General features: G+C 37.3%; 1 protein-coding gene across 2 annotated transcripts in view; it reads left to right on the plus strand.

The window, feature by feature from the left end:
• The window catches only part of LOC106093711 (uncharacterized), a 504,285-nt gene extending 496,407 nt beyond the window's left edge, over positions 1-7,878 (plus strand). For both annotated transcript variants that reach the window (XM_059366857.1, XM_059366856.1), the window contains one exon: positions 5,273-7,878. In XM_059366857.1, coding sequence (XP_059222840.1) covers positions 5,273-5,421 — 149 coding nt within the window. In that variant the 3' untranslated portion in view covers positions 5,422-7,878. The remainder of the gene's footprint in view (positions 1-5,272) is intronic.
• Positions 7,879-13,468: the final 5,590 nt, after the last annotated feature.

The raw sequence follows: 13,468 nt of genomic DNA on the forward strand, positions 1-13,468 counted from the left end.
TTTTGTGTGATGACAGATTTTTTTTCTGTGGCAATTACACTACTTCCGTTGTACACATGATTCTGTGCATATGTTAGAAGTTGTATTGATGGCTTCGAACGCTAGACAACGGCAACGACTCTTGCTGATGCTCCATATGCTAAGGTTCGAATCTCGGCCGGGCTCCGCTGAATTTTTTATACCCTCCACCATAAGATAGGGGTATACTAATTTCGTCATCCTGTTTGTAACTACTCGAAATATTCGTCTGAGACCCCATAAAGTATATATATTCTTGATCGTCGTGACATTTTATGTCGATCTAGCCATGTCCGTCCGTCTGTCCGTCCGTCCGTCTGTCTGTCTGTCTGTCTGTCGAAAGCACGCTAACTTCCGAAGGAGTAAAGCTAGCCGCTTCAAATTTTGCACAAATACTTCTTATTAGTGTAGGTCGGTTGGTATTGTAAATGGGCCATATCGGTCCATGTTTTGATATAGCTGCCATATAAACCGATCTTGGGTCTTGACTTCTTGAGCCTCTAGAGTGCGCAATTCTTATCCGATTGGAATGAAATTTTGCACGACGTGTTTTGTTATGATATCCAACAACTGTGCCAAGTATAGTTCAAATCGGTCCATAACCTGATATAGCTGCCATATAAACCGATCTTGGGTCTTGACTTCTTGAGCCTCTAGCGTGCGCAATTCTTATCCGATCAGAATGAAATTTTGCACGACGTGTTTTGTTATGATATCCAACAACTGTGCCAAGTATGGTTCAAATCGGTCTATAACCTGATATAGCTGCCATATAAACCGATCTTGGGTCATGACTTCTTCAAGTAGACACATTAACTATCTACTTCTCTAGAGTGCGCAATTCTTATCCGATTGGAATGAAATTTTGCACGATGTGTTTTGTTATTATATCCAACAACTGCGCCAAGTATGGTTCAAATTGGCCCATAACCTGATATAGCTGCCATATAAACCGATCTTGGGTCTTGACTTCTTGAGCCTCTACAGTGCGCAATTCTTATCCGACTGGAATGGAATTTCGCACGACGTTTTTTGTTATGATACCCAACAACTGTACCAAGTATGGTTTAAATCGGTTCATAACCTGATATAGCTGCCATATAAACCGATCTTGGGTCTTGACTTCTTGAGCCTCTAGAGGGCACAATTCTTATCCGATTTGAATGAATTTTTGCACGAAGTATTTCGTTATGATATCTAATAACTGTGCCAAGTATGGTTAAAATCAGTCCATAACCTGATATAGCTGTCATATAAACAGATCTGGGGATTTGATTCCTGAGCTTCTAGAGGGCGCAATTTCTATCCGATTTGGCTGAAATTTTGCATGACGTATTTTATTTTTACTTTCAACAACTGTGTCAAATAAGGTTCAAATCGGTTCATAACCTGATATAGCTGCCATATAAACCGATCTTGGATCTCTACTTCTTGACCCCTAGAGGTCGCAATTATTATCCGATATGCCTGAAATTTTGTACGACGGATCCTCTCATGACCATCAACAAACGTGTTTATTATAGTCTGAATCGGTCTATAGCCCGATATAGATCCCATATAAATCGTTCTCTCTATTTTACTTCGTGAGCCCCAATGGGCGCAATTTTTATACGAATTCGCTGAAATTTTACACAGGTCTCCAACATATAATTTAATTGTGGTCCGAACCGGACCATATCTTGATATCGTTTTAATAGCAGAGCAACTCTTTTCTTATATCCTTTTTTGCCTAAGAAGAGATGCCGGGAAAAGAACTCGACAAATACGATCCATGGTGGAGGGTATATAAGATTCGGCCCGGCCGAACTTAGCACGCTTTTACTTGTTTCATTTGTTCAAGCTTTTTTTTGCCTGTTTTGCTTTTACTTTTTATACCCACCACCGAAGGATGGGGGTATATTCATTTTGTCATTCCGTTTGCAACACATCGAAATATCCATAGACATGTCCGTCCGTCTGACCGTCTGTCTGTTGAAATCACGCTACAGTCTTCAAAAATAGAGATATTGAGCTGAAACTTTGCACAGATTCTTTTTTTGTCCATAAGCAGGTTAAGTTCGAAGATGGGCTATATCGGACTATATCTTGATATAGCCCCCATTTAGACCGATCCGCCGATTTAGGGTCTTAGGCCCGTAAAAGTCACATTTATTATCCGATTTTGCTAAAATTTGGGACAGTGAGTTATGTTAGGCCTCTCGACGTCCTTCGTCAATTTGGCCCAGATCGGTTCAGATTTCGATATAGCTGCCATACGTTAGGGTCTTAGGCTCATAAAAGCCACATTTATTATCCGATTTTGCTAAAATTTGGGACAGTGAGTTATGTTAGGCCCCTCGACATCCTTTGTCAATTTGGCCGAGATCGGTCCAAATTTGGATATAGCTGCCATATAGACCGATCTCTCGATTAAAGGATTTGGGCCCATTTATTGTTCGATGTGGCCGAAATTGGGGACAGTTGGTTAAATTAAGCCCCTCGACATACTTCTGCAATATGGCACAGATCGGTTCAGATTTGGATATAGCTGCCATATGGCCCGATCTCTCGATCTAAGGTTTTGGGGTCATAAAAGGCGCGTTTATTGTCCGATGACGCAGAAATTTGGGACGGTGAGTTGTGTTAGGCCCTTCGATATCCTTTTTAAATTTGATACAGATCCGTCCAGATCTGCCATATAGACCGATATCCCGATTTATAGTCTTGGTCCCATAAAGTCACATTTATAATCCGATTTCACTTAAATTTTACACAGTGACTTATGCTAAGCATTTCGACATCCTTTAGTACATGGTTCAAATCGGTTTAATTTTAGATATAGCTACTTAAAAGACCAATATTTTGTTATACGCAATTGAAAAATGACTTGTACTTATAAGTATTTGGTTCAAATCGGAACATATTTCGATATCGCTGCTATGGGGCATAAGGTATGCATTTTCACCGGATTTTGACGAAATATGTTTTACATATATACCCGAGGTGGTGGGTATCCAAAGTTCGGCCCGGCCGAACTTAACGCCTTTTTACTTGTTTTTAATAAAATTGTTTGAGACACTTATTACAATGCAGTAATATTTATTGAGTTATTTTATCATAAGGAAGATGATGTCGGTAGGCTAGAGAATGCGTGCAAGACTTCCAAATATGAGATTATGAGTTCAATCCTCAGCGACAGGCAAAATTATTTAAATTTAGTTTTAAAGGTATTAGTAGAGAGAGTGACAGAGAAAAACCGGAGTGCAGCATTAAACGAACGAGAACAAGCAGAGCGAGCCGAAAAAAGAAAATGAAACCAGTAAGGAAAGGCAAAAGTTGGGCGGAGCCGACTATCTGAATCGATTTCAATGAAATTTTGCGCACATATCGTCAAAAAAACACTGTTCCAAATTTTTTAAGGATCGGATTAAAATTGTGGTTTTTACAGCTTTAAAAGGGCACATCGGATGATAGATATATATGGGAGCCATATCTAAATCTGGACCTTTTTTTCAAAATCAGAAATAGACTTGTGCAAAATTTTGTGAAAATCGAACAAAAAATGCGACCTGTACCTTGATTACAAGAATACATGGACGGAAATACAGACTGACATAGCTAAAACGAATCAGGAAGTGATTCGAAGCCGATCCGTATACTTATCGATGGGTCTAGCTCTCCTCCTTCTTAGCGTTGCAAACAAATGCACAAATCTATAATACCCTGTACTACAGTAGTGGTGTAGGGTATAACTAACCACCAACCACGCACACTGAAGCTGTGCAGCAAAGCAAGCACAGTGTGGCGTCGTTGGTAAAATGTTTTTTTTTATTTTGCTTTTGAATAATATTGTTGTTGTTGTTATATGTTGGCTTGCAAGGCGGCTGCTTTTCAACAACAAATTTGTACTTTGGATCGTTGAGATTCAAAATAAATTGTTGCAGGAAAATTAACATATTCCGTAGTTGGTTTTGCGACAAAACTGGTTGCTTGACAATTTTACTGCTCTGCTGATGTCCATGTGACTGTCTTGGCTACTTATGTCTATTTTATATGAAAAAATATTATAGAATATGGAATGTATACAACCACTGAGACACACATCTCCGTTTGCCTATTGGTCAAATACTAACAGTCAGCAGACAGTGTTTGCTGTTATCTGCAGACTTTTTTCTATGAGTGTATGAGCACAAGTTTAATTTTGCTGTAAAAAAGCAGTAATTTCACTCACTTAGACCACAGGAGTTGACAGAGTTCAACGCCTCCAAATAAGCAAAAATGTTAGCTAACACAGCAGTTTTGCTGAAAATGGGAAAGCAGACATTACTGCTGTTTCAGCAAACATATGGCTACTGTATTAGCTAACACTTCTTACTGCTATTTCAACTAACAAAATAGTACACAAGTCTGCTGAAAAAAATGCTACTTTTTATAGTTGCCTGTTGCCAAGATATATTCATTAACAGGTAGTGGCAGTTGTCCAACAACAAAATATTGAATGCACTATCTGTCAAAATCAGTGATTAGTGCACTCTGATTTTGAGTATGTTACTAGTTCGCGCCATTTTTCGATGTTTTTGTGGGTTATGGGTTTTAACTATAATATATACACACACAAACAAAATTCGTTGATAGACAGTGCCCTTTGCGAGAAAAAATTGTACTCAGCTAATTACGGTACACTACCTGGTAATTATGTCATGCCTGTTACTTGTTTTGATTACTTTAGGCATTTTTTAGTTTTTTTTTTTGAAATTTTGTTGGAAGAGGTGATTTTAATGTGTGTCATTTTACTGTAAAGAAGCTACCTGATCCATCCATTGATATACATTTCGAAATGTGACTGAGCTAGCTCGAATTTTTTGATATTGCTCTACTAATGTGCACATGACTGGTATGGCGTATGTATCTAAATTTAAAGAAAAAAGATTACGGAAAGTATACATTCAGTGGTGATTATAAACATCCACTGAGATACACATTTGCATATGTGTTCTATTTTTCCTTCTAACAAAGCCTTCATAATTAAGCAGCAGTCATTTTCAGCAGGCAGTGTTTGTTATTTTCAGCAGACTTTTTTCTATGAGTGGGCACTTTTCATTCATGTCTCGCATTGGATAGACGCATAAAAAATTAACACTCAACACTTTTGCCATTCACAAAAGATCAACATTTTAATAAACTTTTTACTTAAAAATTTAAATCCTTCTTATTGTAAAGACACTATAAAATAAATCCTTTTTTATCTTTTTGTTCTGTATTTTCATGAAACCAGGCCGCTCATACGTTGGCATAAATGAGGAGATTATGTGGGTCAGCATTGGCATGGGCATCACCATTGCCCTATTGATAACCATCGCATTGTGTTATATTGCACGCGAAAAGTGTCAAAAGCGTCAACGCGAATATTACGTAACAGCATAGCTGGCTTCTAAATGCCACTCAGACTCCACCACCAATGCCAAAATAATATGGTCCCAAGTCGCAGCTGCAGGATCATCAGCAGACAACAATAACAATAGCAACGTTGCGGCTCTTGCTAAAAAGGCATACAAATATGCTGTCAATGCAAGCAGGGCGAAGAACAAATGTTATGAAGGCGACAGGACCACTACCACCAAAGGTACTCAAACAACGACAACAATGACCACCACCTGTAATGGTAGACTACAGCTACCAGCAGCACGACAACCCATTAACATTTTTCATCACTCAATTCCCACCGCATCCGTCGCCATCGACATGGATTACAATCGGGTGAACAATATTCGCATTTCAAGAAATCGCCATGACGATAATTTAAGATATTTTAATGAATTCAATTTGCTGCCGTCCTCATCAGCAGGACCCTCATCACCGTCATCATCAGCTTCATTTGTGCAATCACCGTCAACTCGAGACGAATCATCATCCATGACCTCATCTCGCCATCTCAACCTGCAGCAACATGAACAGCAACAGCAGCAACAACCACAGCAATACCAATATTATGCATATTACATTAGGCGACCCAATATTGACCCCCAAGGTGTTGGAGCTGGTGTCGATGATGAGCAGCCACGTTTACATCATCAGAATATACAAAATGGGAGCAACCATCGCAATAGAATTAGTTTTGTAGGTCTGCACATGGGTTCATGGTGTACACGTTCCTGGGGTTAAATGCAGAGCAATTAAAAATCATCAGTCTTGAGTTTTAATGGATGAACACGAATACAGGGTGTGATATGCATGATGTTAGAATGGATAAGCCCATTGCGAACATTATTCATACATCCCTTTGTAAATGTTGGAAAACAATGATCTTAATTTAAGCAGTTGATATTTTATGTTTAGTAATACCAATTTTTAATAACAAATAAAAAAGAGTGGAAAAATTGCAGACATTGGCCCTTAAATATTAAAATTTTATAGATGTATGGAATCAAAAATAGAGTTGAGGGATCTTTATATGTAAATGAAGGGGAGATGATTTCATTAAACCTTGACAAGTCTCCAGTGACAGTGCATATATTTTAAGTTCAGTCGTTGGGTTCGTCAAGCTTTTTAGATGCGGGCTTCTAAAAGGAGAGAAACTAAACGATGATTATGGTGATTTCGATTCTGAAAAAAGATGTTACACTAATGTTGCACTTATACGTGACAACATTTTGCGAATGTCGCCTCAACCCTCTCATAGTGTTACACCTTTTTCATTTTCAATCGAACATGTTTATTTGTAATCATTTCGACCAAATAATATGGTAAAAATCGCATCCTCGTCTTCGGATGAAGAACTTTCTAGCAATACATCTAATTGCCATTGGCTATATAAAGGCGTTCACTTTTTCCATTTTTATATATTTCTTTTTAATATTTTGCCGCTTTTTTCCACAACATTCTCCACCGTAGACTTGGCACGGAGTAAGAAATGCAACATTTTTCAACTCTCTGTAGGCAACACCAAAAACTAACGATACTACATCCGGTGATGGGTTTACATTTTTTTTTGACAAACCAATACAAAATTTCGATTTCAGTGCAACATGTCGAAAAAATGCCACACTTTTTTGAATAATCGAAATCACCATTAGTCAAAATAAATCTTAAAAGTGGAATCGATAGTTTTATCAGATAGAGGACCTATTCGAAACATATTTAGTATACCTATATGGTACAAATTGTGGCATTAAGAAAACAAGTAAAAAGCCGAACTTTGGATACCCACCACCTCGAGTATAAATATGAACAACATTTTGTCAAAACCTGCACTATTTATAAAGCCATAATTGCTGTATCGAAATATGATCTTTGTTGAACCAAACTCACCACAATTTACTGTTCCAAATTCCAGTGAAATCGGGTAATAAACGGGTCTAATATTGTTTCAAGACCGTATGGCCCTATCCCAGCACATTTCGTATGGCCCTATCTCAGCAATATTCGTGGAGGATGTGTACACAGAAAAAAATAACACAAACATTTTATCAATTCAAAATTTAATTAAAAATAAAAATGTTTTCAATAAAAAATTTATTGAATCAATCATTTTTTTAATTGAATCCGTATTATTTTCAATTACGATCGTGATTGAAATTTAGGAAGTTTAGGAAATTTTAAAGAATTAATTGATTCAACCATTTTCTCAATTGAACTTGAATTTTTTTCAATTACAATCGTGAGTAATATGTTTGTCATTTTCAATTAAAAATGTAATTAATTCAATCATTTTTAAAGTAGGCCACCATGGAGCAGATGCTACCATCCCGGTGAGAACATCAGAAAAAATTGTTCAGCGGTGGTTATCTCCTAATGCTGGTGACATTTTGTGAGGTACTTTGCCATGTAAAAACTTCTCCCCAAAGAGGTGTCGCTCTGCGGAACGCCGTTCGGACTCGGCTATAAGAAGGTGGTTCCTAATCATTGAGCTTAAATTTGAATCGGACAGTACTCATTAATATGTGAGAAGTTTGCCCCTATTCCTTATGGAATGTTCATGGGCAAATTTGCATTTTACTTTCTATATATACAAGATAAAGCTCCCCTCTTCTTCTTCGATGTCCTCACAGCTTCTGCAAAAGTCGTTGCTGGCAACCTTTAGTCTGTCAGCATGTTTTCCGATTAAACATTGACCTGTCATGACGGACACAATGACTGAGAAGTCTGTTCTAGCCAAAGACAGCAAAGCGGTAGACCTCTTCGAGTCTAGATTAGGCCACATAGTTTTGGAATGCTCACAGGCCCCTCTTTGTGATAATCTATCATTCGTTGTCCTTCGGCCCTGGTTCTGAAAACTAAGCTTACATGTCGCTAGAGGCATACCCACAGTTTCCAGTATCCCTGGAATGTGTCCCTCCATCCCACATTTATATATGACATTCTGATACAAGCAGAGTATATGTCCCTAAGCCAGGGAACCAGTCTATCAGACACAGCTTGTAATTCAACCGGTGATACATCATCGGCGCCTGGAGACTTAAAGGAGTCGAAACTTCTTATCGCCCAAAGGATTTTCGGCTCAGACACAATTTCCCCTATAACCTCCGACGAATGCAAACCGGTGACTACCTCTTATGGCGCCACGTTGTCCGTTGGAGAATTTCCCGGGAAATGTGTTTCAACGAGAAGTTCTAGTGTTTCCTCACTAGACATTCTCCATACATTTTCAGTTTTTCTGCTTTGGAGTTTATTTCGCAGTGCCCAATTTTTATAAACAAAAAAGGTCATAAAGCCCAATGCGTGTTCTGGCCAATTTTTGGGCAGTCATAATGCCCAAAAGAATATTGGGCCTTGTTACCGGGTCCAATTACATAGGGGACAATCTCAACCCCAAAACCCCATAAAATAGGCATATTGGACGATAATGACAATATGGGACTCGAATGAAAGGTATTCGGGAGTAGATTACGAATATGATCAGGAAAAAGGAATATATATATATATATATATATATAAAAGTGAATTTGTGATTGTTTGTTTGTTGGTGGGTTTGAAAATTTGTTTGGTCCCTATAGACTCAAAAACGGCTGAACCGATTATATGTATTTTTGGTCGTCTTAAAAATCTAAGACGGTCTTACCATGTCCGTCCGACTGTCTGTTGAAATTACTGTAGTTTTTAAAACTGAATATATTGAGCTGAAACTGTGCTTACATTCTTTTTTTGACCATAGGCAGGTTTAGTTCCAGGATGATATAACCCCCATATAGACCAATCCGCCTATTTAGGGCATTAGGCTCATAAAACCCGCATTTAATACCCGATTCCAGTGAAATTTGGCACAGAAAATTGTATAAAGCATCTAGAATATTTAGATGCCGAGTATAGTTTAGATCCCATCAATGGGCAAAGGATAGATTTCCCTTATGTCCATGTGTGTGTTAAAAACATGAAACACTACCAAAAATTGCAATGTGTGAACCAGCAGAAAAGTTTGAGAAATAGAGACATGCATACCCTCCATTTTTTCGATTAATGATTACACTTGCCGACACGTCGTTCAAAGTTAGATATAGTGATTTCTGAGGAATCCAGTTGAGTATTTTAGGCCATAGCATGAAATTGATTAACTAAGTAGACATTTATAAATAATTTTAATTATTAATTATTAAAACACAAACTGTACCCTACAACACTGCTGTTCTTGTTTTTCATATTTATGGTTCAACTTTATGGTTTATATGGGAGCTATATCAGGTTATATATCGTTTCGGACCGTATAGTCGTTGGAAATCATAACAGAACACTACATGCAAAATTTCAATTTCAGCTCAATCGGACGAATATTGCGGCTTCCAGAAGGTCAAGAAGTCAAATCGGGGGATCGGTTTATATGCGAGCAATGTCAGGTTATAAACCGATTTGGAGCGTACTTGGCATAGTTGTTGGAAGTCCTACCAGAACAGTACATACAAAATTTCAGCCGATTGTGGCTCCAGAAGCTCAAGAATTTAAATAGAGAGAACGGTTTATATGGGAGCTATATCAGGTTATATACCGATTTGAACAGTACACTCACAGCTGTTGGCATAACAGAACACTTCATGCAAAATTTCAGCTCAATCGGACAAAAATTGCAGCTTCCAGAAGCTCAAGAAGTCAAATCGGGAGATCGGTTTATACGGGAGCTATATCTAAATCTGAACCGATATAGACCATTTGCAATCCCCAACGACCTACGTCAATATTAAGTTCTGTGCAAAATTTCAAGCTGCTATCTTTAAGCGCTCCACCGCTATAGTGATTTTGACAGACGGACGGACGGACATGGCTAGATCGAATCAGAATGTCGAGATGATCCAGAATATATGTACTTTATGGGATCCCAGGTCAATATTTCGAGGTGTTACAAACGGAATGACTAGATTAGTACACCCCCATCTTATGGTGATAGGTATAATACGCAAAAAGTAGAAATCTGCTTATAGTGAGACAATGGCATACAAAATTGTATTAGCAACTCCTGATACCAGTACGGCTACCATTGCGGCATCAATATTCTTTGTGTCATTGGTTTAAATTATTAGTTTTTTATACCCTCCACCATAGGATAGGGATATGCTAATTTCGTCATTCTGTTTGTAACTACTCGAAATATTCGTCTAAAACCCCATAAAGTATATATATTCTTGATCATCGTGACATTTTAAGTCGAATTAGCCATGTCCGTCCGTCCGTTTGTCTATCGAAAGCACGCTAACTTTCGAAGGAGTAAAGCTAGGTGCTTGAAATTTAGCAAAAATACTTCTTATTAGTGTAGGTCGGTTGGGATTGTAAATGGGTTATACCGGTCTATGTTTTGATATAGCTGCCATAGAAACCGATCGGGGGTCTTGACTTTTTGAGCCACTAGAGGACACAATTATTATCCGAATTTTGGGTGAGGTGTTTTGTTATGACTTTCAACAAGTGTGCTAAGAAAAGTTCAAATCGGCCCATAACCTGGTATAGCTGCCATATGAACCGATATGGAATCTTGACGTCTTGAGCCTCTACAGGGAGCAATTCCTATCCGATTTGGCTGAAATAATGCACGACGTGTTTTGTTATGACTTCCAACAACTGTATTAATATAATAATAGGTCCATAACCTGATTTTAGCTGAAATTTTGTACAACGGCTTCTCTCATGGCCTTTCACATACGTGTCGAAAATGGCATGAATCGGTTTATAGCCTAATGCGGCTCCCTATATACCGATCTCCCTATTTCTTCAGCCCCTAAAGTGCGCAATTCTTACCAAATTTGAATTTTACACAATGACTTCTACTATGGTCTCCAATATTCAGTTCAATTATGGTCCGAAATGAACCATATTGTTCCAATAACATAGCAATTATTTTCTTTTATCCTTTATTTGAGTAAAAGGAGATACCGTGGCAAGAGCTCGACAAATGCTATCCGTGGTGGAGGGTATATAAGATTCGACCCGGCCGAACTTAGCACGTTTTTACTTGTTATACCCTCCACCATAGGATGGGGGTATACTAATTTCGTCATTCTGTTTGTAACATCTCGGAATATGCGTCGAAGACCCCATAAAGTATATATATTCTTGATCGTCGTGACATTTAAAGTCGAACTAGCCATGTCCGTTTGTCTGTCGATTGTAAATGGGCCAAAGCGGTCCATGTTTCGATATAGCTGCCATATAAACCGATCTTGGGTCTTGACTTCTTGAGCCTCTAGAGGGCGCAATTCTTATCCGATTTGACTGAAATTTTGCACATAATGTTTTGATATCACTTCTAACAATTGTGCTAAGAATGGTTCAAATTGGGCTATAACCTGGTATAGCTCCCATATAAACCGATCTTGGGTCTTGACTTCTTGAACTTTTAGAAGTCGTAATTCTTATCCGATTTGACTGAAATTTTGCACATAGTGTTTTGATATCACTTCCAACAACTGTGCGTATGTATGGTGCAAATCGGTCTCTAACCAGATATAGCTGCCATATAAACCGATCTTGGGTTTTGACATCTTGAGCCTCTAGAGGATACAATTCTGATCCAATTTGATATAGCTGCCATATAAACCGATCTGGGATCTAGAGTTCTTGTTCTTCATCTTCAAATCTCATCCGATTTGGCACAGTTTTTGTACAACGGCTTTTCCCATGGCCTTCAACATCATGTGCAATATGGTCTGAATCGATCTATAGCTTGACACAGCTTCCATTGTACCGATCTCCCGATTTTGCTTCTTGAGCCCCGAATTGGACTATAACTTGATATAGCTCCTCCTCCGTCCATATTCATTATTCTTTGTTTGCCTAAAAAGAGATGCTGCGCAAAGAACTCGACAGATGCGATCTATTTCCGAAAAAAAATCAAATATAGAAACAAAAACAAATTTCGCTCGCTGAACATTAAATATTTGAGCGATCTTTCCGAAAGCAGAATGGAATATCAACCCTATACCAAGCCGTGCTTTTCTTAAGAGCCGTGATATCTCAACCCAAGCCAACCCGATTTCTCAGGAATTTGTAACTGCAAGTTATATTAGGGGCATTGTTTTTTATTAGATTTCGACACGAAAATAATGTATTTTTCATTTGACTACCACGAAGTCAATAAGATATTCTCGTATATCTGTGGTGTTGGGTATCCAAAGTTCGACCTTACCGAACTTAATACGTTGACATCTTTTTATTTAAAATTACGATAAAACGTTTTATAAAAAACAATGAAAATTATAAAAAAAAATCAATGAAAAAAATTATTTAGATGAAAGTAGAAAAATGTTATCAAATGGACACACACAAAAAACACCAACTTTTGTGTAGGTATTTTTCATATGCTTTAGCACACTTTTAAAGCAACATTGAATAGTTCTCATACCACTCAATAAATACACAGGTACACATGTATGTTAGTCAGTGATAATTTGTAAGCAAATACGTATTTTGCTATTTGCGAACCCATGTATTGTACTTGTAATGCACTTTAAATGTTATTTTATTTGAAATGTTTATGGAATAATGAATGAAAAACCAATTAAAATATGTATAAAAATAACTATTAACAATTAATTTCATTTGTTACCACAATTGTGTTAAAGTTGCTGTAATATTGCTACGACTTGGGAAAAACTAAAATGAATCATTTTACTTTTAGGTTTTTTTGAAGGATTTGCCTCAACATATTTTTTCAGTTATATATATATATATATATATATATATATATATATATATATATATATATATATATATATATATATATATATATATATATATATATATATATGTCCTTTATTTACAATAAAAAATATGTTAATAATATATTATATTTTTTCAGATCACATGACATAAAACATATTTCAGAAAAAAAACATACACGAAGTTCTGGATAAATTACCAGTGCAGTCTTATGTAGAACATCTGTCGCACAGTGGGAGAAATTGCGAAAAAATAGTAAAAAACAAGTAAAAGCGTTCTAGGTTCGGTCGGGCCTAATCGTATATATCCTCCACCATGAATCGCATTTGTCAAG

Source organism: Stomoxys calcitrans, chromosome 4, assembly GCF_963082655.1.
Source record: "Stomoxys calcitrans chromosome 4, idStoCalc2.1, whole genome shotgun sequence".
NCBI classification, from domain to species: domain Eukaryota; kingdom Metazoa; phylum Arthropoda; class Insecta; order Diptera; family Muscidae; genus Stomoxys; species Stomoxys calcitrans.